General features: G+C 28.8%; 2 protein-coding genes and 1 long non-coding RNA gene across 3 annotated transcripts in view; 2 read left to right on the plus strand and 1 right to left on the minus strand.

Moving 5' to 3' along the window:
- The window catches only part of LOC123264856 (ras-related and estrogen-regulated growth inhibitor-like), a 37,446-nt gene extending 18,216 nt beyond the window's left edge, over window positions 1–19,230 (minus strand). Inside the window, exons 1-3 of the mRNA XM_044728377.1 lie at window positions 17,479–19,230; window positions 9,521–9,577; window positions 4,163–4,239 (exon numbers count right to left, since the gene is read on the minus strand). Of these exons, the coding sequence (XP_044584312.1) occupies window positions 4,163–4,239; window positions 9,521–9,577; window positions 17,479–17,539 (195 nt within the window). The 5' untranslated portion in view covers window positions 17,540–19,230. The remainder of the gene's footprint in view (window positions 1–4,162; window positions 4,240–9,520; window positions 9,578–17,478) is intronic.
- On the plus strand, window positions 13,325–15,628 carry LOC123264879. Its single transcript, XR_006509434.1, has 3 exons — window positions 13,325–13,444; window positions 14,855–15,273; window positions 15,341–15,628. It is a non-coding gene; the product is annotated as an uncharacterized LOC123264879 (long non-coding RNA).
- Window positions 19,231–20,353: 1,123 nt separating the features above from the next.
- Window positions 20,354–24,457, plus strand: LOC123264798 (sperm-associated antigen 1). Its single transcript, XM_044728286.1, has 8 exons — window positions 20,354–20,496; window positions 21,166–21,341; window positions 21,432–21,916; window positions 22,819–22,980; window positions 23,043–23,170; window positions 23,300–23,987; window positions 24,056–24,226; window positions 24,298–24,457. Exons 1-8 carry the CDS (start codon window positions 20,488–20,490, stop codon window positions 24,390–24,392), a joined length of 1,914 nt encoding a protein of 637 aa, XP_044584221.1. The 5' UTR covers window positions 20,354–20,487; the 3' UTR covers window positions 24,393–24,457.
- Window positions 24,458–24,893: the final 436 nt, after the last annotated feature.

The following is a 24,893-nucleotide window of genomic DNA, read 5'->3' on the forward strand; positions in this document are numbered from 1 at the left end:
TATTTTGAAAATTATAAAATTTTCAACATTACATTGCTGTGTGTAAAGACCAGAAAAGACTAAGGAGCGAGATGAAGCTTTAAAACTCTCGATAAATTTTTTTCTAATGATCATTATATACCAATTGAATTGTTTTTGCATCCCCTACAAGATTTTTAAGCCAAAAATTTGATTCGTTTATTATTTTTTTTTATAAATTAATAATTTTTAAAGTTACATCCCCGCATGTCCAGAATAGCGAATGCCTAAAAATAACTTTGGTGGAAGATAACTCGTTGAGGAGTCTCGTGTTTACCTGCTATACCTTATATCTTCATACATAATATACACATATATTACATATATAATATATGAATGTGTGATCTCGCACGAGACCAATGTTATATGTTATATATATTTATATATAACTCGTGAGCTCCTGTAGATTCGGTAGCCCGCGAACTTTCCTCGTAGCCGATTGGCGAGTTGTCTTCAGCAAACAGGTTTTCTACCACTTCTCATTTCTTATTTCTTATTTCGCCCTTTACTCTTTATTTCTTGACTTCTTTGGATGGTTAGGTATACGTATGGACCGTCTTCTCACGTCGTCGTGAGACTTGTGTCTCCTTCCGCTTGTACTTTTCGATTCATTTTTTAGTCAACTTTTTTCTCTTTCTCTCTCTCAGCTTTATTTGTATTTTTATTCCTGGCGTCTCGTCGCGCTCCAAATGTTTGCACCTGTCTCTCACACACCAGTCGAGTCTGAGAGAGAGAACTCCTAAATATATCTGTATAATATGTATAAATGAATATAAATATATATGTAGACTTCCAATGCTGATGCTTAAAATAACTTTGAGACGAAAAAAAAATTTCAAAAATTTTTGTCTTTAATTAACTGTCTCTGGTTTGTTTCGTTATACTTTATATTTTATAAGTTAATTCATATTTTTATTTGAGCTCACATTCTTTGTTGAAAAATAAATATATAAATATTTTTGACACACCATTTTTCAGATAATTAATTATTTTTTGAATTATTTCATTTAATTTTATGAGTCCAAATTTTATGAGTGGAATGTAAATATGACTCATGTTTATGATACTGGATCAAATATATACAAATAATATTTTGTAATACTTTTATATAAAGGACAATAAAACAATAAAAATGAACGTCATGTCGCTGTCATTTACAGACGAATGGTGATACCATTGATGGGGTTGGCATACGATGTATACGCTATATTTGGGCACACCCTGTAGTCCATCTTTGACTACCAACACCGGGAAGAACGCCACGTGATATTACTGATATGCAATGGTAGAATCCGTTTCATGCTTACTTTGATTGACAGGTTAAAACGGTAGTTTTATTCTCGGTCATCATTTACATAGAAATAATATATATATCGAATATCGAACATTGCCACGCCTCTTACACATTATTTCACTCTTCTACCCTCTCACTTTTTCATATTAATCTTCTTTAATATGTCTTTTATTTAAACTTGATTTTTATCCGACTAAAAATATTTTTGTTTTAAAACATTTAATAATATTAGCTAGCAACCTTGCAGTCACTATGTGACTGCCGAGACTTGTGAACTATAAATAAATAAAATTCTGCTTTCTTAAATAATGACTTTTATTAAATTGCACTGTACTTTGTTAAATATTGACGTTTTCAAAGATATAAGCTCATCCCGATGTTATACTCATCAAGAGCTTTCATTTGAGTACCCACATGCATTTTCATATATACATATTATATAATATATATATAAATATATAAAAAATTGATGTGGGTACTCAAATGAAAGGTCTCGATGAGTGTAACATCGGGATGAGCTTATATCTTTAAAAATGTCAATAGTTCACAAAATACAAGGTCGTTTTTCTACTATGTTAAATTGCACTGTACTTTATTAAATATTTACTTTTTCAAAAATATAAGCTCATCCCGATGTTACACTCATCGAGAGCTTTCATTTGAGCACCAACATGTGTTTTGATATATTTTTCATTTATTCATATATATAAATAGATAAAATATATGAAAAATCGATGTAGGTACTCAAATGAAAGGTCTCGATAAGTGTAACATTGAGATGAGCTTATATCTTTAAAAATGTCAATAGTTCACAAAATACAAGGCCGTTTTTCTATTATGTTAAATTGCACTGTATTTTATTAAATATTGACGTTTTCAAAGATATAAGCTCATCCCTATGTTACACTCATCAAGAGCTTTCATTTGAGTACCCATATGCATTTTGATATATTTTTTCATATATACATATCTATAATATATATATATAAAAATATATGAAATATATAAAAATATATGAAATATATATATAAAAATATATGAAATATATATATATAAAAATATATGAAATATATATATATATTATAGATATGTATATATATATATATATATATATATATATATATATATATATATATATATATATATATATATAAATGTATGAACAAAAGATGTGGGTACTCAAATGAAAGGTCTTGATGAGCGTAACGTCGGGATGAGCTTATATCTATAAAAATGTCAATAGTTCACAAGATACAAGGTAATTTCTTAATTATGTATCTAGAGATAGAACATTTTCAAATGCAGTATAAGTACTTACCACTTATTATCATAAATTGACTATTGGTGAAAATGATATGAAACCATGAAAAGACACAACTCTAAGTCAAGACTTTTCCAAAGATACCAAATTTAACCATAAAAACGCATTTTATCATATAAATACACTAGCCACAAAATTTTGCTTATTCTCTTAATAATATAGATAGTAATAATCATAACGTTATTACCATTAAATAATAATTTTTAATTGTTACGACTCTTGACCTCCTGACACTAGTGGTGATCCCTTATCTCGATGCAATTAAGACCCGTACATCCCACAAATAAAATAAACCCAACTACAATTATCCTTAACATCAAAAGTGAGATATAATAAAAATTAAACATTTAAAAGACGGTAAAAATTCGTTTACAACCCAACTGAGCAATAAAAAGGTGTTGATGGCACGTACGAAGGAACTAACATATACCAATGATGCAGAGGTGGATGAGGCGGATCAGACGGACAACAGAACAATCTTTTATCCTTTTATCCTTTCTTGTCTTCTGTATCTTTTTAACTATATACATGTTCACATAATACCTCCCCCTGCCCCCTCAACTGAGTCTTTCCGATGCTTTTAACTCTACACATATTCCGCGCTTACCATTATAACAGTTACCTTGTGTCCGTGTGTTGTCCAAGCAAACATGAATCCCTCAAGTACATGTAGGTAATGTTAAGGTAAACGCAAGTATTCGGATGCAACCAAGCCGCTATCTGAAAGTTACCGCGTTACCGCGATATCAGCTATGAAGCACGTGCTTCTTCTTGTTCCCCCAAGATAATTATCTTTCAGTCAATTGTTTATTTATTTTATTATTTTTTATTATTACAGCTGTAATGGGATTATTCAGAGATTACTCTGAGGCAGTTATTGCAGTAATTACAATAATTAGTAGTACCGTGAAGTGATGATGAAAATGAGGATTTTGATGTCGCTAAACTTGCCAGTACAGTGCTTTTGCCTCGTCTTTGTTCTTTATTTATAAATATAAATTCATGGGCAAGTAAACTCTCGAGACCAAGAGTACAAGAGTAATGTTTGAGTCACATATATATACGTATAATATATAACATATATTAAGTTGAGTATTGAGTATGTAATATTAGTTGTGACTCGGTAAGAATAATAGCCAAGGTAAGTTAAACGTAGGTGGCACGTGTCGGCTCATTACTTCGACATGCCATATATATGACTATATGTATATATATGTCTATGACCAAGTCTCGACCCTTGGCAATGCGACGTAATTCATTCGTAAGCCCACTCAACCACTAAAAAGTTCCTTGTTATACGCTTACGTTTTTCGCTAATTCTTTTATTCCATTATGTTTTTATGACAAATCTTTCCTTGTATCCTTTTCTCAACATTTTTACTTTTATAGAAAAATCTCTGAATTATTTACTGACTTAGTTACAAAGAAAACTGTCCGGAGTGATGTATTCGCGAGGAGGTCGGGGTTTAAATAATAATTTTAGTTTTAGAAATAAAAATTAAAAAAAAATTTAAAATTAAATAACTCACCTCGCACCTCGATGTGTCAAGAATTTCAACATCAGTCATGACATTGTCTATCGTTACACTGTGTCTATAAAGAAAATCTGAAACAAAAAATATAAATTGGAATTTAATTTTTTTAATGATAAAAAGTAATAATAATAAAAAAACAATAATTTATTGGGATTTAACAAGGTGTAATAAAAAATAAATCAGACGGGCAATAAATAAGTAATAAAAAAATAAAAAAGGATGAGCTTAAAGAAGATAATATATAAATATGGGTTTTATAATGTATAATACAGTTCTTTAGGATATTATGACGTCAAAGACATCCTGTTGATTTAACGAAAATAATCTGATAACGGTTTAAATTTTGTGATGGGAACAATGAAGCTGAGAATGATGGCTCTTATTTTATATTTTTATTTTATCTTAACTCTTTATTATTATACTATATTATTCTCCTTATTTTTCGTCTCATCTTCATTCTCTCTGACTGAAATTGAATTTTAAGGAGGACAAGCATGGTGGTAGACGTCCATCGCCTCAATTCATTCCTAAATTTAGGTCGTCGTAAAATTTTCTCCCTCTTTTTCACCTCCACCTCCTCAATTTTTATTCTCGTCATCTTTTTCCTCCTTACAATATTTATCTGATAACATTTGACACAATTTTTATCGACATTAATGTCCCTCGGCCAATTAATCACTATTTATACATCCTTCCTTCCCCTTTCTCGTTAACAATTAACAGACGAAATTTAACTACAATCCCCCTGAATTTAATGATACATTACAAACCTTTAATTAAAAATAACAAAAACTCATTACTGTCGACGGTCATTTAATACCCGTAATTTAACAATAACATTTATTACACCCATCATAAATTATCAGCAAAAATTTATTGATAAAATTTTTATTTGAGATATTGAAAACCTGGATATATATTTTATGTATGATCTATAATGATGGGTTATTGATAAAAATTTAATAGAAAATAATGACGAAAATTGAGCATAGAAAATTGAATTGCCGTAGAGAGTCAGTAATTGGGATATATATATAGATAGTTTGTCTTTAGATTTAGATATTACATTGTACAGATGTATATCACAGAACATAATGACCGTTAAAAGTGTGAAAGTATGTGAGAAACTCTCGATTACACTTAGTAGTTTATTATAATATTGAACATTTTAGATTGCACATTACATTAAACATTATTAGATTATAAAACGACGACAATTTTAACAGTAACAACTGAATAGAAATATATATTAAAAATAATAAATGGACTATTCAAAATAACACATTTATCATTATTATATTATTATATACCAAATACCGCTCTATCATTATCCTCAATAGAGAGACCAACAATGACGACAATGACGACTTTCCCTGACAACATCTTTATATGTCTATTCACATATCAATATAATAAATATATAAATTTTAAGTTATACATATGTTTCATTTTCTCGCCACAGTTTTGCAATCAAAGCGCTCGCTTTCATTTCCATTTATATTATTTTATAAACCAAAAGTAGGCCCCCTAAAATGGTCAAGTTCAATTTTATAATTTTATATTTTAATAAATAACATTCACCGTGTATTTATTTATTTATTTAAACAAAATTATCGTTACGATAAATAAACTTATTTGATTACTCTCGAAACGAGGTTGTTATCTCGAATAGCGCAAACCCGATTCTCGTGTTTTGTTACTAATAAAACTTTACCAACCGTAACGCACTAATAACGAGGCCTTATTTGCTTCATATCATTCGATATAATTTACTTTTTAAAAACGTATAATCCTCTGCTCAGAAGCTTGATAAAAATAAATAAATGAACGAAATTAAATGGATACATGTCGAGGATAGGAACAAAACATCACTCTTAAAACTATTAGAGTAACTATACCTAATATAATAATACTATCCTATGTACTGATGGTTGCTCACTTAAATAAAACGAGCCTCGATTATAGACACGATTCAAACGAGGTGTTTATGGGTTTATTTATCGTTTTACCTTCAAGAGAGACTACTGGACACTTTTCTATCTTTCGAAAGATCAAAGTCTCTATTTTTCATCTTTTATTTATTAATTATCATATTTTTATAAATTATCTTTATAAAAAAAATAATAAAATTTTTGAGTTAATAAAAATGATACAATTTTTCATTGAATGATCAATAAAATTGACAATTTAATAAAATTTTTTTTAATGATCTAAAATCATTGTTAAAAAATCACGAAGCATTAGCTTTCTAATGATAAATTAGAAACTTATCGGGGGAATTATTTGACGAGATGAGACTAGAGAAAATTTGCATTGTTAATCGGGATCGCGAAATAATCGCGACAGACATTATATGCCAAGACATCGGCTGATATATACCCGTACCATCATCAAAACAAGTAACTATATCCACAACATAAATATATAGGTATGTATACTAACAGATAGATAAAAAGATATACAGATAGATAGATAGATTAAAAGAGCTGATTTGAGTGTGTACTCTCAAGGTAATTATTCTTCAGTAGGATCATCGTGATGTTTTCTCTCTCTATAATATGCTCCAAGATACTCTAGTCTGCAGTCCGATATAATACTTGTACTTTTTATAATTTCATTGTATTTTTTCATACTCATTTTATTTTCTTTTACTATTCTAATTCTCTTTAATTTTTCCTATCGGGAAATTTAAGCGTTTACTTTCACGACCTCCAAGATACTCACGACCGATTTATCGATACAAATGTATTATTCACCTCAATAATAATAATAATAATAATAAATAATAATAACAATCATGTTCCCATTCTCTAAAATACTTTGGTATAAATAAAAAGTAATAATTTATAAAATTTAAACAAAGTTTCTTTAAAAAAACTCACTGAATAATAACATCAATTTGTTCTTTCCTGGTGTCTAAAAATTTCGACATTTATGCAACTGTAACGGTCCTCTCGGCTTTTTTATTGCTCTCGATGGTTATAAATAAATATACACTATAAGTATAAAATTTAAAAGTTTTAAAGTGAGTTACTCTTAACGCGTAATCGACGTCTAGCTTTCACCGTTTGAGGGCGTCTGTTGTGTAGAATGCGTTATTCGTATCCAGGTGATAAATGTTTAAGTACCCACTCTTAATGTTTTGTCATACATCTATACAATATAGTACACTTATTTTTTGACCGAAGACGAGGACCAGTGGTCTAAAAAATTTAAACATTTCTCTGTATACTAATAGCAACAATAACACACTGGTTTAATAATTTCGAGAAATAATAATAACAATAATAACGTATAAATGTTAAATGTTGGAATGCCGAAAAAAATGCATCGCGTGATTACTCTTACTATCCAATTTTCTTTAGCCATTGTTACTTTGCGTGATTCGCGTTCATTTATTTAGGTCTCAAGTTTCGCACGTTTTATGTCCGAAAAAAGACTCTTCAAATTATCCACTTAGTACCGGTTATTTTTAGAGATCGTTAAATCGAAAATATTTAAAATAAGATACTAAGACACACCGAATACCGGACGATTATTCATAAAATCGTATTTCAAATAAAATAAAATAATAAATTTTATTTTTCTTAATTAACCGAATATAATGTCTTAATTATTTTTAATTAATAATTCTTTAAATAATTAAGTTCAAAACTAAAAGTGAAATCAAAGAAAGCTAATAATTTAACGCCAGAGCCAATTCATCTTGCTAATAGGTGTTTTCCAATGGTTATTTTTTTTAAAGGGGCAAAGTAGCTCTCATTTTACCCGGGAAAAATAAAATAAAATATCCAATTTATATTGAAGCAGTAGCAAAAAAATAAATAAATCTCAATGAATAAAAATAATGAATAAATCGATTGAAATCACCTGTTTGATTGTAAGTAGGAAGGAAGGAAATTGGTCCTTACTCTTGGGGTTTATATCCACAGGCGAGTAGCAATTATTACGGGCGAGGTAGCCGAGTATGAGTTATGGGAGAGATCTGCATTCTATGTGATTTAAAGGTGGGGGTGAATAAAAAATAAGAAGAGGAAGAAGATAAAGAAGAAGAATAATAAAACAAAGTATAATACGAAGAAATAAAATAAAATATATAAGTTAAGACCCCTGAAGCTTGAGGCCCTATTTCATATCGAGTCTTTAAATCTCAGCTGCCTCACTCACAATATCCCTCTCGAGCGTATATATCGCATTATATTCTCTCACTTTTATTATATTGCCCTCTTGCTCCAAATAAACCTCCAAGGCAAATATATTTATATACTCCACGTGCATTATATTATTTAGGATAGAAAGCTCAGACTTAAACTCCGGAGGACGAAGACGCTTTACTTCCTGCAACCTGTACTGTCGATCCCCATAATTTTAAAATCCCAATAAACAATATTTTTCACTCTCGCTTATCGTTTATTTCACTTTAGTCAATTAATAAATTACTCCGTTTGTGTTTATTGATTATATTTTATTCTTTTTTTTTTTTAAGCGCTAAATGCAATGAAGTGATTGTCAAGCATTTTAAAAGTAACATAAAGATCATCTAAAGTGTATAGTGTCTTAGTCTAGACCGCCTGGAAGGATATGTCTGAGGTATATCCTCTGGGCTAGCTCGTTGTTCTCGATATGGCTACTGATACCACCGACTAGAAAAGACTACACACAATATTTAATGCTATGTGTGTATATATGCTCTGTGTATCCCGATTCAGAAGCCTGGAAGGCTAAACTGGAACTCTCGGTGAAGAAAGATGATCAAGACTTGTAAGCCAACCAGATAAAACTCTTTTATAAGGCAACGCCGGAATTTTCTTAGAATTCAACTCTATCTTATTTTTTTGCTATTAATTTAATGGATTATTATTTTTACTGAGAGTTGAGTTATAAATTTAAATAAAAATATTTACGTGATAATAAAGCAATATTTTTATCTTTACAAGAATCCAATATATTACTTTTTTTTTTTTTTATTGTATCGGTTAAGTGATCTTTCAACGAGTTAGTCGGCTATTTTTTTAAAAGGAAGAATATAATGTATGTACTGATCTAAATCATAAATATTATAATAAAAAGTATTTTATTGATGTAAAACTAAAAATGAAATTTTATTTATATAATTATAAAAATCTTTATATTCGTCATGTCAGATATTTTTATAAACTCGTACATATAGCTTTATTACATATTTTACGTCCCGGCAAAATCCCTCAGTGACAACCGAGTAAAAATAAAAGCTTAAATTTATCTTTAACAACAATATTTTTAAATGATTCATTTTCGGGCGTGAATTGCCATTATTGTACAATATAAATCACAAATATCCATTTTATATATTTTTATTTTTATTTAACTTACCACTGGTTGAACTGTACTCTCCGATATACCGCCTCGTTAGATACCGCACCACCACAGCTAAAAAATAAACATTAAATCAGAGTTAATAAAAATAAATATAAAAAAAATTGCTTGCATTAGTTATAAAGGGAGACTTGTGTTGTATGAAGAACGAAATTGATTTTATATGATGAAATATTAGCATTTTAATACGCAGTAAATAGGTCCGTAAACGATTGATCCGGATTTCGCGGGGATTATAATCACGGTGGAGCTGTCTGCACTATTATATACATATATATATATAGATTGAGAGTTGTTAGTTGCAAGCATGCAAGTCGCAACTTGGAACCAAATGGACATCTTGGCGACACGCAAAGAACCTGAGTACACACAAGTGTTATAGATAGATCACGTAAGGAATAATTAACTCTACACACGTGCACACAGACTGTAAATACAGCAAGTACATGCATGCAGATATATATAAATCGATCTTTAGGTTTACATGCAGCTCTAATTGCCATCGATAAATTTGACATCTCCTTGTCTAACTCTACCCAAGGGGCTTGTTAGAAAGTTAACTATAAACTCTCTTTAATTTAATACATTCACACATACACTCATACAGATATGTTAATATCTATGACTTACTGCTGTACAATATTTGTAAAATATGTAGACATATATTTAGTACACGCGTCATTTGTTTGCCACCTCGTTACGCGTGACTGAAAAGTAGAGACAGAATAGACAGAGTATTCAAAATAATAACTTTGAATTAGAAATACTAATTGATTATATTTTCAGTTATTTGTTAATTTTATTGTTATAAAAATTAAAGTTTTCAGAATAAAAACAGGTCCCTAGAAGATACACTTGACGCTGTAATAATTAAGACTATATTTTGTAATAATGCAATTACAATTGGAAATACCTAATTTAATCAATATTTATTTATTTATAAAGATGTTACCTTTGTGCTCTTAACTCTCTATTATACTCGAATGTATACGTTAAAAGGATTAATTATTTCAAATAGATGGACTTGCACTGGTTAATTGAGTAGTTACAATTAAAAGGTGTCTATAAGTTCTAATGTATATTTTTATAGGGGAAAATTCGAGTTTTTAGAGTAAAAATAGGTTCCTCGGAGAAAAAACTGCAAGTATTACACTTGACACTGTAATAATTGAGACTATATCTTGTAATAATGCAATTACAATTAGAAATGTCTAATTTTACAACTTCGAATGTATTTTTAGTTGCATGAAAGTTTGAACTAGAAGTTACTTATTATTTTTCAAATTATTTATTGAGAAATTAATAGTTAACAACTGAAACTTTCAAAATTTCGATTTATCGGTGATGAATTTTTTTGTTTTATCAAAATAAATGTATTCTTGATTGGAAAAATAAGCTTTAAAGTATGAGCTACTAATTATCGATAATAATAAATATACTGTGAATAATAACAGCTGAACCTGTAATTCTCAAACTCTCAAGCTCAATTCTCGAAATTTAAAGAATTTATACGAAAAATTACAGTGTGAAATATCAAATGTGAGAAGGAAATTTAAAGGTTTAATCCTTTTACTATTATAAATTAAAAAAGGTTTTAAGTGAAACTGTAATAGTTGATATATGTCTTACACAGAAAGAAGAAAAATTACATTATAAATAGTAATAAGCGTTGCTTCGTATAAAAAACTAGAAAAATTGCAGTTTAAAATAACATTTTTGTAAATTCAAACTATGAATGTTAATTTTCAGAGCTTTCATCGTAATATTTACATTTTACAATGTAATTCTTACAACATCTGTAATAATTACAATCTGAAACTATAATATTTCCAGTTTTTTATATGGAGCGCCACTTTACATTATATATAGTGTACTTATTCTATTTTTCTTTTTTCCGTTTATAAATAATCTAATTTTTACAATTTCACGCTTCAGGGATTTGGCTGGTATTTAAAACTAATACATCCTGGTCATAATAAATTTAATTTTAAATTTAATTTTGTTTAAATTAACACTCTGACTAAAATTGGAGTAAAAAAATAAAAGTTTTGTAATTTGTCGGATTGAGTGTGAAAAGAAAGAGAGAAGGACAGAGGAAGATAAAATTTAGGTTTACTTTCTCGTGGTAGAACGTCACAATGACGCAAGGAAGGCCACTCAGTTTGTACATAATATTATATCGGTGGTATTGTGTATACACTGTACACCAGGGAGAGTTCAAAATGCCCGTAACGATGTTTTCACAGCTGATAACCCGTTGTTTGTATTTATAAAACAATGTCTGCTCAATCTGATTTAATCACAATCAAGTTCAAAGTCTGGTTAAGTGGTATATAATGCAACAGGATATTTTTTATTTATTTTTTTTTTTTTTTTAATAAAGAAAATAAAGAAAAAGGGAGAGTATTCTCGTGTAAATCGACGGAGTGAGCGTAGAGCCAGAGTAGTGCCCTGCGGGATCAAAGAGTAGGAAGAGAGGACGACATCGTGGCCGAGAGTCGCGCGTGCCAGTTAATAAATATTCTCGACTGATGCACTTGCGGCGAAACTCGTTTCCCCGCTATATATACATACACATATACATATATATAATATATACTAAAGAGTATTAACTTTGAGAGTAATAAGAACGTGGAGATTCGAATAACCCGAGAGTTTGAAAAACATTTAACTTTTATTCCGCGAGACAGAATAGTATCGCTAAAAAATTTACTGATGTATAAAAATAATAAAATATAAATAGATTTGTCGCGGAAAATAATAAAGTCGCTGTGAAATTCTTTGATATAGGCATTAAATAAAACAGGTAGGCTTTTTTCCAAAAAGCTTTAGCTTTATAAGCTTTTATGTAGCAATAATTTACAAGTTATGGTTGTAAAATATAAAATGATTCTTTTTGGAGTAGTTTATATAAATAGAAAAATATATTAAGTCGCGGCAGCGCGTCGCCTACCAAGATAAAGAACCAGAGCAGTAATATCTTTCGATGGATAATATAGGTATTGAAGAAAACAAGTGTCTAAGGTATAGAGTGTAGAGTAATTCATTGCATCAATGGATTTATCCGTAAACTCTGTAAAAGTGTTGCCAATGAAGCTCGAACATAAATTGTTGGTTACCTTTCACGTGTTATGTGCTAGTATGTACTCCAAAGAGAAAATAAACAAGAATAAGAGGTAGAGGAAGAAGAAGAAGATAAAGTTTATGAGAACAGGGGAGAGTGTCGTAGACTAAAGCGAGGACTTAACCAAGTCAACTCACCTGAGAGGTCGATTGTAAATTATTACCAAAGTTATTAAACGTTTATTAAATAGTCGTAGTGTTTACATTAGTATTTTTTTTTTTTTTTTTAGTGGTAATAAATCGGGTTTAAACTTTATGAGATAAAAATAATAGATTAATAAATAGAACTTGGTGAGGGTAAACTTGTAATATTGAAATCGAGATGAATGCTAAATAATGGAGTGTATTTTCCGACGGTGAAAGGAGTTCACCCTACGTCCCGGATGGCAGTGATATAAGCTTGCGTGTAAGGATCTTTTATTTGTGAGAGTTTGTATTATATCGATACACATTTAATTTTTTTATTTTATCGTGGGTAAGGAGAAGAGATCGTGGAAGATGAGATGAGTAATTGAAAGTTTTAAATACCCTCCGGCGACAGCTTTGAGACGAGACAACGTCATAGCCTGTTGCTCTTGCTCTTGGACGGTGTGTCAAGTACAACCGAGGAATAACGTGTGTACTATAATAGATCGACTTTTTCTTTTTTTGTTGTGAAAAATTCATTTAATTACATCACAGGGGAATTTAATTATTTTAGTTTCTCACGAAAAATAAAAAAATAATCTTTCAAGTGTGTAATTTAAAATCAGCTAAGTAATGACATAAATCACGAGGCAAAAAAATAATGATAAATAGGTAATTATTATTTTAATTATCGAATAGTCAGGCATGTCTAATAAACTTTTAAAAGCCAGTGTGAAATATGATGTATTTATTTTTTTGCTCTTAAAACCGCATAATACTTAATACTTAATACTTTACCATATTTAAACATAAATATACAAATATGTGTATGGAAAGCGATATCACGTTGAAACATGAGAAAATTTTTAGATTTATACGCGGAAAAAGAAATGTGGAAAAATTAAATTTATAACTAGGATTTATTAGAGTTTTAAATACCAGCCAAGTCCCTGTAGTGTGAAACTGTAAAAATTAGATTATTTTTAAGATATTTACCAACTATTACAGTTTTAAGACCTTATTTAATTTATAATAGTAAAAGGTTTAAACCTTTAAATTTTCTTTTCACATTTACACAAAAAAAAAAGAAATTGCATTATAAATAGTAATAAGCATCGCTTTATATAAAAAACTAGAAAAATTTTAGTTCAAAATGACATTTTTATAAATTCAAATTTTGAATGTCAATTTTCAGAGCTTTCAATGTAATATTTATATTTTACTACGTATGTTATGAACCAATAAACAGGATTGCCAATTTAGTTAATAATCACTGTATTGAGTTAGATTACTTTGGTGGTTCACTATCCTCCTCTACATCTAATGTAAAAAACTTGTAACTACTATATTAGTCTGTGCAATAATTCTTTATATTTAATTATATTGATAAAAATGATGCTATTTAATCATTTATTTCTGTAATAAAAACTTTACATGTATATAGTCGATTTCCGTATGTTCTATCGAAATAAATAAATAAATAAATTTTACAATGTAATTCTTACAAAACCTGTAATAATTACAATCTGAAACTGTAATTTTTCCAGTTTTTTATATGAAGCGCCACGTTACATTATACAATGTAATTTTTCTCTTTTTCTTTTTTCCGTGTAATATCTCATACTGTAATTTTTCGTATAAATTATCTAGATTTCGATAACTGAGCTTGAGAGTTTGAGAATTACAGGTTCAACTGTTATAATTCACAGTATATTTATTATTATCGATAATTAGTAGCTCACTAAGAAAAATACATTCGAAGTTGTAAAATTAGAAATTTCTAATTGTAATTGCATTCTTACAAGATACAGTCTTAATTATTACAGTCAAGTGTAATACTTGCAGTTTTTTTCTCCGAGGAACCTATTTTTACTTTAAAAACTCGAATTTTTCCCTATAAAAGTATACATTAGAACTTATAGACACCTTTCAATTGTAACTACTCAATTAACCAGTGCAAGTCCATTTATTTGACATAATTAATCCTTTTAATGTATATATCGGAGTGTAATAGAGAGTTAAGAGTACAAAGGTAACATCTTTATAGATAAATAAATAAATAAATAAATATTGATTAAATAGGGAAGCTTTCTAAATGCCTTAATTAGTCGAAAATATATCGCACGAGCGGAGGATGGAATTGAGAATGAGAATATAAGTTGAGAATGAAAGCGGCGATGCTTTTCACCGAGTTGATTAACCTTATGGTAGATCGGCTTACAGCCTCACAGCAGAATTCTAGTGGGTACCAGACTTTAAACTCCTCGATGGCATGCAAGGTAATAGATGCAGGCATAAAAGGAGGATAAGGATGAGGATGAAGATAGAAGAAAGAAAGGAATTAAAAGAGGTAAGGCTTTGCTGCATTGATCGTCCTCTTCCTGTCGATCGATATACATACGAGTTTGCTGAGGAAACCAACGACTCTGACGACTCTGATGACTGTAAGACCCATACCAAGACCCAAGACCAAAGATTAAACTCTTTACAACAGCTCCTAAGTATACATTAAATAAATATATATAAGTAGGTAGAACTTACATAATTGCTCGATTGTCTGTTAAATAGATTCGAGCCATTTAAACCATTCAAACAAGTGGACAAGTCTATCGGTGATATACTATATATTTTATTATATATTGTCGATCATTTCCTTACTGGTATTATCATTTGAAGAGTAATTGGTTGGTATATATAAATATATGGCAGTAAAGAACCGACATTTTGACCTTTGACGATTAAAAGAGAGTGAAATAAAAAGAAGGAGGGTATTACAAACATTAAACATTAAATATTATATTATATGTGTATCTCAGCTCCATTTATCTCAGTTTATGTTTTATTGGCGTAATTAAAGTACTCAAGTGCAATGTCCTTTATATAATTATAACTTTGGTGGTACTGATGATGTGGCAGTTATTGAATTTTAATTTACATACTATCAGACACACTTTAAATTTATTTTTAATTCTCTAACTAATAAAGAGAAACCATAAATATTAATTGATTATAAAAGGTTTATTAATTAAAATACTAAATTATTTAATAATTTATATATATGATTGATAGTAATTATTAATAAATGGAAAAGTTGTATCAGTTTTTATTAATATTATTTTTTATCCTCTTTAATTTGTTTGTAATATACTGCTTTCTTTAATTTCACTTTGATTATTTTTTTACACTTTATGCAATTAAAGTTAGTTTTTAAATAAAAAAACCTACTAATTTTATTTTTAAACTTTAATTTAAATTGATCAAATAAAAATTTTATTATTTAATGTAATAAACTTCCGTGATTTACTTTTACAATCATACTATCGTACTACATGTTGTATTATTATGTATTTTAAATCTACTTGTTGACTTTTAATTATCGTGCACTGTAACTATCGTCTCAATTAATCGGAATTAATCAGAGAAATTAATCAAGGAAGTGTCGTTGATAATTAACATACGTACTAATTGATTAATCAGATTTAAAATGTTTAAATAATAATAATAAAAATAAAAAATTACTATAAGTCGAATAATCTAGATCTGAGTATGCAACGATATTGTTCGGTGTTAGTTTAAAATTTTCTAGACCCAAATAAGAGTACAGAGAATACTGAAGAGAGGGATCGACTGGATAACCGATAATGTCCGGAGGTCCTTATTACGCCGCTGTAGAAGACGATACAAGTTAAACTTTTACGGATTCCTGTCGCCTTTTCCTTAACCAGTCTGGTTCAACAAATCGGCATTAAAGGAAGCCGCGTGAGAATAAATTACAAATGCTACCGCTTCTCTTCTTTATTCACTATTTTCTTACATACTTCTTACACTTTACTTTACTTCTTGTTCGTTCATTCGTTTGTTTTTTTTTGGTCTTGTTTTTCTCAGCATCTCCTTAACTTCTCTTTGCGCCTTTTTTAACTCAAACCAATCTGCTTTGGGTTCTTTTGCAAACACTGTTCAACGTAACGACTGTAAGACCTTAGGATAAGAACACTTGTGGTGTTATGTGCTTTAACCGAGAAAATAATTTACCCTGATCAACACGTTGATAACAAAACTCAACGGTACCGTTCGATTTACATTTTACAAATTTTTTTTTATCATTTTTAATGTATTGATAAAAAAATTAACAATTATAAATAATTAAACAATCATTTATTTTTATGGTCAGTGAAAACTATTTTACACTGAGAAAAAAAAGTAGTACTCTTGAGAAAATTTTCTTGTCACAAGAATATATATTCTTGATAATTTTCAAGAATATATTTTCTTGTCTCAAGAATTGATCGAATTATTTTTTGTTCAATTCAAGTAAACCTATTCGTTTGTTAATCTATCAAAATTAATGCCAATATTTTATTATCATGATAGATATTAATATTCTTCTATCAAAAAACCAAAATTTATTTTAAACGATTCTTGAGCCAAGAAATTTTTTTCTGGACAAAAATTTTTTTTTCTCAGTGTAGAAAAAAAAATAAATAAATGGATTAATCTAAAAAATTCCTGGGATAATTAGAACTCGATAAAAATATTTGGATATTCAAATGAACTACTATCTGGAATTTTTTAGTTAATTCAAAACAAAAATTTAAATATGTAATTGATTAAAAAAAAAAAAGTATCTTCTATGTAAAATAACAACACAAGACTCATTAAAAATCAATAGCGCAAAAGATAAGAGAAGAATAATGAAATTGACTCACCAGATTTGCCGACTCTGGGGCCGCCGAGGACGACCACCCGGATCCTGTTGACGTTGGTCATCCCAAATCTTCTTCAGGTATCATCAGAGCCACTTTTACACATAATAGATACAATAAATTCATCAATAAAATCACTTTACACTTTAAAATGATAAACTTTTAACAACAAATCACAGTGTGACAGTTTTAAAACACTTAAAAAAAAAAAAAAAAAAAAAAACAACAAAGTTTGTTTATTTTATCCGGAATGCAGCAATCGGGCAATCGTACGTACTAAAATACCGCTTTGTAATTATTTCCTCGGCACCAACACCGAAGGACTCGTCATCATCATTATCATCATCATAATTATTTTCATGATAATAATATTGGTCGTGGTGTCGCTAAAGTTAAATTATAACTTCCTCATCCTCATCCTTCAGCTTGAGAATAAGCAGTATTTTCCCTCCTCTTGGTTCTTTTTATTTTGATTATCACATAAATTTTTATTTATCCCTCACTATTCAAGTATTATATATATTTTTATAACCAGCAGGTTGAACGTGAATCAAGATGAGGTGTCTTTCTCGGATGAAGCTCACTATAATACATTATTTTCCTTCTATCCGGTCAGAGGGCCAGAGTTTATTCTCAACAAAACTCCAGAGTGGTCTACAGAGTTAAACCCACTGTATAATACTGAGTAACCAGGTAACAGCACTAGCACTAGCACTGGCAACAGCAGAAGCAGTTTGTCTTTCTTAAAGAGCAATCACCTGGAGCTGTGATGAACCTGCGGTCGAGGAATAACTCCAACTATCCTCGGATCTTTTTTTTTTTATTTATTATTTATTTAATATTACTTTTTCTTCATACTCTTACTCTCAAGCACGTGCATAAGATCTGAAGGAATAATCCAAGACAGAGAGAAGCATCTAGACCACAAAAGGCCTTACGTTAATTCTTTCAGTCTTTCAATGTGACAGGAATAATTTAAAACCCGAATAATAATTTAAATTAACAACAGCAGCGACGTTAGTAGCCCTCAGTATCAAGTTCAATGACATCCACTCAATCAGCAAATATAAAACGACGTAATTCTTCTCTCTTGTCCTTATTTTTCTGAATTAAATAATAATAACTGATAAATATTTAAAAGTTCTTGATGTGTTATGCTTTGAATTTAAAATTAAAAAAAGATAAATGAGACTGGTAGTTTCTCACGATAAAGGTGTAAAACACTCATGGAATCTCGTAATAGACAGTGAATCGTCGTTCGTCACGTTGTCCGACTGTAACTTCTGAGGCGCCACTTCGACCTCGGTATTTTCTGATTCTCTTGTTGCTGTTATTCTCTCGCTGAAACTTGTACTATTACATACTACCCAGTACGACGACCAGTTAATAAGTACATACTACAAATATACAAACACAATTACACGGTTTTATGTATATATGTATATATATATAGATATAAACAGATGAATTTTGCTGTCGAGTATTGAAGCACTGAGTATGACTGACATCAACCGAGTAGATGAGAGTAGAGTAGTACAAGAAGTAAAGGAGTGAGCCGTTGCTCTTGGTCGCGGCTTCTTTCACTTTCTCTGAATCCTTCACTCACATCAAGCTTCAGGCAACACTCTTCTGGTTAACACTGTTACCAAGAGCTGTTAAATGGAACGTGCTTATCCCAAAATATTTGATAAATTTTCCTGGTGCAGTTTATTATTATTTACACACATAGTCTTCCATTTTCTGAAACAAATTAAATTAATTTTATTTTTACAACACGTTAAATAATTTAAAAGCAAACGACACGAAAGTTAGCCGACGTTTTTAATTTTTTTTTAATAATTAAATTAGAACAAAAAAATATTTTTTTCTTTTTTTTTGGAGTCATTTTTTCAATAAAAAAAATTTTTTTAATTTTTAAATGTCGGCTAACTTAATTTTTATACGAAAGTAAGCAGACGTCTAAAAATTTTTTATTTTTTTTTATTAATTAAATTGTAACTAAAAAGATATTTATAAAAAAATGCACTTATAGTTTTTCAAGTTTTTTACATGTGTAATTTTTTTTTTAATTGAAATTTTTCCAATCAAAAATTTCTAAAAATTTTGAAATGTCGGCTTACTTTATTTTAATTAAAAGCAAATGTGTGAAAATTAAAATTACTCCAATTTATTAAAATTTTAAATAAAAATGACAGAAAATAATAAATTTAACTGTTGTTATCAAACAAAAGAGCAAACACTGAGAGTGTGACACAACTCCCAATGTCAATTATACGCTTTGATAATAAACATTGTTAACTCTGAAATTTGCGCGCGTGTTATCAATTAAACGTCAGCGGTTTTATCAAAAATAATTATTTACTTAAATAAGTTAAGTTTAATCACCTTATTATTTTATTGTATTTAATAAAATTCACTACACTCACAATTATAAATTCAACTGACAGAAATATTTTAGTAAACAAATTGGTAATAATAAATCAATTGTTGAAATAATGTAAATGAAATTGAATGACATACCACTCACGGCGAGCTCTCGCCCGCGAATGCGAGCATTCGTCTCAGTACACCGTCTAATATGCACACTACCGGCTACATGCTACACGGTACGACGGTACACGCGTTTTACTTGGCGCATCAAGACCAAGAGAGCGCCGTCGCAACACCTACATACACTACATATAATATAATAACTATTTTATATTCATATTTTCAAATTATATTATTATATTATTACACATACACCTTATACACTGAGTTGAGTAACATTATTCCTCGCCGTGAGACAATTAATAATTTTTATCAATTACATAATTATCTTCAATAAATATCGATAGACATTTTAATTAATAATCACTTGTAATACACCTCCTGTTAATTGATTGTTGTAATTAGCAGTTACTGATAACGCGAGTCTATTACAAGTTGTTACGTTTTTAGAGAGCTTGTTTTATAGTTTATTAATAATTTTCATTTAAATAATTATTATAATTGGATATTTTTATCGGAGAAATGATGCAAGTGAGTATTAAGTAAATTAACATGAATTTATGGAAATAACGGGATTGTTTAAAAAATATTACACAGGAAGAGAAATGAAAACAATCATTGGAATTTTTAAAATAATGTTTGTTTTAACTCTTCCTGTCATAATAACAATAAATTTTACTTTTTATTTTTAAAATTATGAATTCTTTACTCATTAATCAACTATTTTTAATTTTTTAATTTTATTTTTGTTTATACTTACTTACATTTAAGTTTATATTGTTATTATGATTGTTTTAGTAACATTTCTACTGAAGTAATAGTCTTCATTAATTTTTTCTAGATGAAACTATTTAATTAATTAATTTACACTATTATTTTTACAATAATTATTTATTAATTGTGATTAAAATTTTTTTATAATGATTAATATTAATTTTTATATTTTTAATAATTTAATTTTAACAAAAAATTTAAATTTGTGCTGAAAAATATGATCAGCTGATTTAAAAATAAATAACATACAGCGCCACTAGGAAGTTTCACATGAAAACAGTCACTAAGCCCCCGGGAATTTTTAAAAATAGTTACCATGACAACGCAAAAAATAAAATATAAATAGATTGACATAACTTGAATGTTAATAATTTTCATTAGTGCTAAATATTTTTATTAAACAAAAATAAAAAGTAAATTGGAAAGAAAAAAACGAAATTTAAAATGGGTAAACCGGAAGCTGAGTTGCTTACTAAAATAAACTCATCCAAAAAGAGGTCATTGTTGAACAGGTATAATATTCCAATTGAACACCTGTCTTACGAGTACATTACCGAGTGCAACAACACCAAGAACCTCGAGAGAATTGTTTTAATATTGAGGTGAGTAAATATAACCTTACTCAATAAATAAAATTATAAATTTCGGTAAATTAAGTGAATTAAATATTGATTATTGTTGTTTATAATTAGATCTGGTGAAGAAGGTTACTATCCGGAGTTGACAAAGCACGCTGAAATTAAACTAGCCTCAATATTTCCCCAAAGTATGGTTTTAAGAGAACCACAACCAATAATAAAACAGAAAATGCTGAAAAAGGATAAACAAGAGGAAATTGATTGTGAAATGGATACTTGGATAAAGCAAATGAATTTGAGGGAAAAAGATTTAGAGGATGGTAAAAGTTTGAATAATAATCAAGATATTCCTCAGCCGGATATTCGTAAAATAATTCCCAAGTCGAAATCAACGGGCGATGATTTGGGAAATGAAAATAAAGGAAATAAAAATAGAATTAAATCATTCGATTACGATGCATGGGATAAATATGATGCTGATACTGAGTTGAACAAAATAGATTTACAGGAGGAACAAAGACAAGCTAAATTTAAAAAATTGCAGCATGATAATGAAAAAATGGCTCAAAAATTTTCACAAGATGAAATTGTCAACAATTGTAAGTATTTTTTTTATAGAAGTGTCTATTCATACGTAAAAAAAATCCTGATAAATTCACACAGCGTGAATATAAGGACCTTTATATTCACGCAGCGTGGATTAAGAGAGAAATAATATCAACTTTAAGTTACCAAATTTTACATAGTATGAAAATTCGTTTGTTATTACTGTAATTCGCTTGTGAGAGCAATTGCCTGCTGATATTGTAGATTCTGCGATGAAAATAAATTTAGCAGATACTTAATAATTTTTTTAAAATAAATTATGACAAAAAAAATTAGAAATAAAATTGACATGTAGAAATTTTAAAAGATAAAAAATGCATTTTTTTAAAAATAATTTTTTGGAATAAATTTGTTTGTTAAAAAAAATAAAAAATTCTCTAGTGACTGCTAACTTTAATGTCATATTCTGCGAGCTTGGAAATTTTTAAAAATAAGATGTATGACCACTTATTTAATCTGGACGTTTTAGAACACTCATTTATTTAAACTTTATTATTACTTCTGAATTTTGTCAAGCCGTTGAACAAATTGGTTAAATTGGAATGTTTTTTATTTTTTTTTTAATTTAGAATAGATTATAATTAAATAGTTACTTTAGCAAATACTAATATGATTAGTAATAATGATACTAGTAAATATTGTTAATTTATCACTCTAATTGTATACTTTTCATTATTTCTGTATGTATATATGATGTACCCTTAATTATGTCTGTATTTTTTATGTTTGCCATTCAGCCATTAGGCCTTGGCATAATAGAGCAAATCTATCTATCTATCTTATATTCACGCAGCGTGGATTTATCAGGACTTTTTTACGTATGAATAGACATGCCCATTTTTTATTATATAATAATTGAATTGATTTATTTATTAATAGTTAATGTGTTTTACAGTAACGTTGTCTGGTACGGAGTTAAATATAATGAGCGAACGTGAACGTGAAAAGGGGAATGAAGCCTTTCGTGCTGGTGATTATCATGAAGCATTAACGTTCTATAATTCTAGTTTATCTATTGATTCATCGATAAATGGATACAATAATCGAGCAATAACATGTAAGTATTTAAAACAATTAAAAAAAAATTTTTTTTAATTGACAGAAACAATTATTGTTTAGATATAAAATTAAAAAGATTCAAAGAAGCTGTCGATGATTGTAACATGGTCTTGGAAATAGAGCCAACAAATATAAAAGCTCTGTTACGAAGAGCTTCTGCCGCTGAAAACATCGGGGATAAATCACAAGTGAGTTATATTTTTATTTTATTTCAATTATTTATTATTGAGTCATTATTTATTTATCATTAAATTTTGTTTTATTTTTTATGTATCTGTTTTTACTGGTAATAAATATTATTATTAATATTGTTTTAGGCAATAAAAGACTACGAAATGATTCTCAAGTTAGAGCCTATGAATAAACTAGCAACGAATGCTTTGAAAAAATTACGTGGACCTAGTGTAGCTAAAAAAGTACGAATTAAAATAGAAGATGAAGTAGAAGAAACTAAATCAAATACTTATGGGGGAGTAAATATCGGTGAGGAAGAAAAATCTGATATAATGTTACAAATGGAGCAGAAGTATTACGAAAGAAAGGGAATTTGTTTTTGCAATCGAGCTCCAAGTACATCTCGGTACACTAAACCTCTACCGCATAGAAAAGCTAGTTATTGTTATGAAAGTATTTCTACCAAACCAAGTTTGTATAAATATCCAAACATTTCGTCATCAGCTTCATCAATATTTAGTGAAACATCTACTTCTTCAAAAAATTCTGGAGTTTTTATTGAAGAAATAATCGAGAATCCAAAAGTTAATAATTCCGAGCCTAATTTACAAAAAGTTGAAACTGCTCAACTCAGTTCTTCAAAATCCGAGTCTGATATTAATTTTAAACACAAAAAAATATTGTCTCACAATAATGAAGATGATATGATGAAGTTTGGAGAAATTAGAACTCCATATGATTTTGGTATTGCTTGGCTATCGGTGAAAAATAAGTCTCTCAAATCACGTGCTCGGTTATTGAGAGCTGTAGGTCCAAGAAATATTGGAAGAGGTAATGATTTATCAACATATATTATTAGTGTATTAATTATTGCCATTATCGCTATTATTTTTCAACAGTAATAAGTAACAAACTAGATGGACCAATGTTTAGCTTAATTTTAAAAACTTTAGAAACTAATTTTACTACCAGTAAAGATGTTGAACTTCTGAAAGAATTTTTGGAAGCTTTTAGTAAATTAAATCGTTTTTCAATTATTTTATTGTTTGCTGATAAAAACGATCAACAAGGTATGGATAATTTTTTAAAATTAAATTCTAATAATATATTTAAGAAACTAATAATGTATTAATTATTTCAGCGCTGGAAAATATATTTAAATTTCTTGAACAAGAGCAAGTGCCTGATATAGAAAATCTTTACAATACATATCTTTTGAAAGAACAATTTGTATAAATAATTAAGCATGTTAATTTAAAATAAAATAATGAATTTATTACAATAAAAAAATCTGATTAAGGGGCACAACCAGTGTGACAGCCTAAAAAAAGGCGATTTTTGGGAATTAAAATAAAAAAAACTCCTGTATGAATTGTTTTAAAATTTTAAGGGTATATTAATACATATTTTAAGAATATACAGTAAAATTTTTGAAGAAAAAAATTAAATATTTTCCGAGTTACACGTGATCTCCGATGGCGCTAAAAAAAAGTCCTCCACTGCTGGAGTGATTCCGGCCTTCTCCGTGGATAAAACCAATAAAAAAAAAATTCTCGCTCAACTAGAAGATATTGTCCGTATGATGACCCATGGTCGAAAAAAAAATATCAAAAATTGACAAAACGGCGGCGTTTAAAAAAAAAATGTCGAATTTTACCCAAAATTTTGGTCGTTTTTGGCCTGCCAAAATTTGATTTTTGATCAGATCAAAAAACTGGAAGATTGTCGTATGGATAA

Source organism: Cotesia glomerata, linkage group LG5, assembly GCF_020080835.1.
Source record: "Cotesia glomerata isolate CgM1 linkage group LG5, MPM_Cglom_v2.3, whole genome shotgun sequence".
NCBI lineage: Eukaryota > Metazoa > Arthropoda > Insecta > Hymenoptera > Braconidae > Cotesia > Cotesia glomerata.

Bases quoted from the DNA above. Each gene is read 5' to 3' on its own strand.
- LOC123264798 (XM_044728286.1), top strand. The intron at 23,988-24,055 runs GTAATGATTTAT...ATTTTTCAACAG, and splicing joins TCCAAGAAATATTGGAAGAG to TAATAAGTAACAAACTAGAT. The intron at 24,227-24,297 runs GTATGGATAATT...TAATTATTTCAG, and splicing joins TGATAAAAACGATCAACAAG to CGCTGGAAAATATATTTAAA.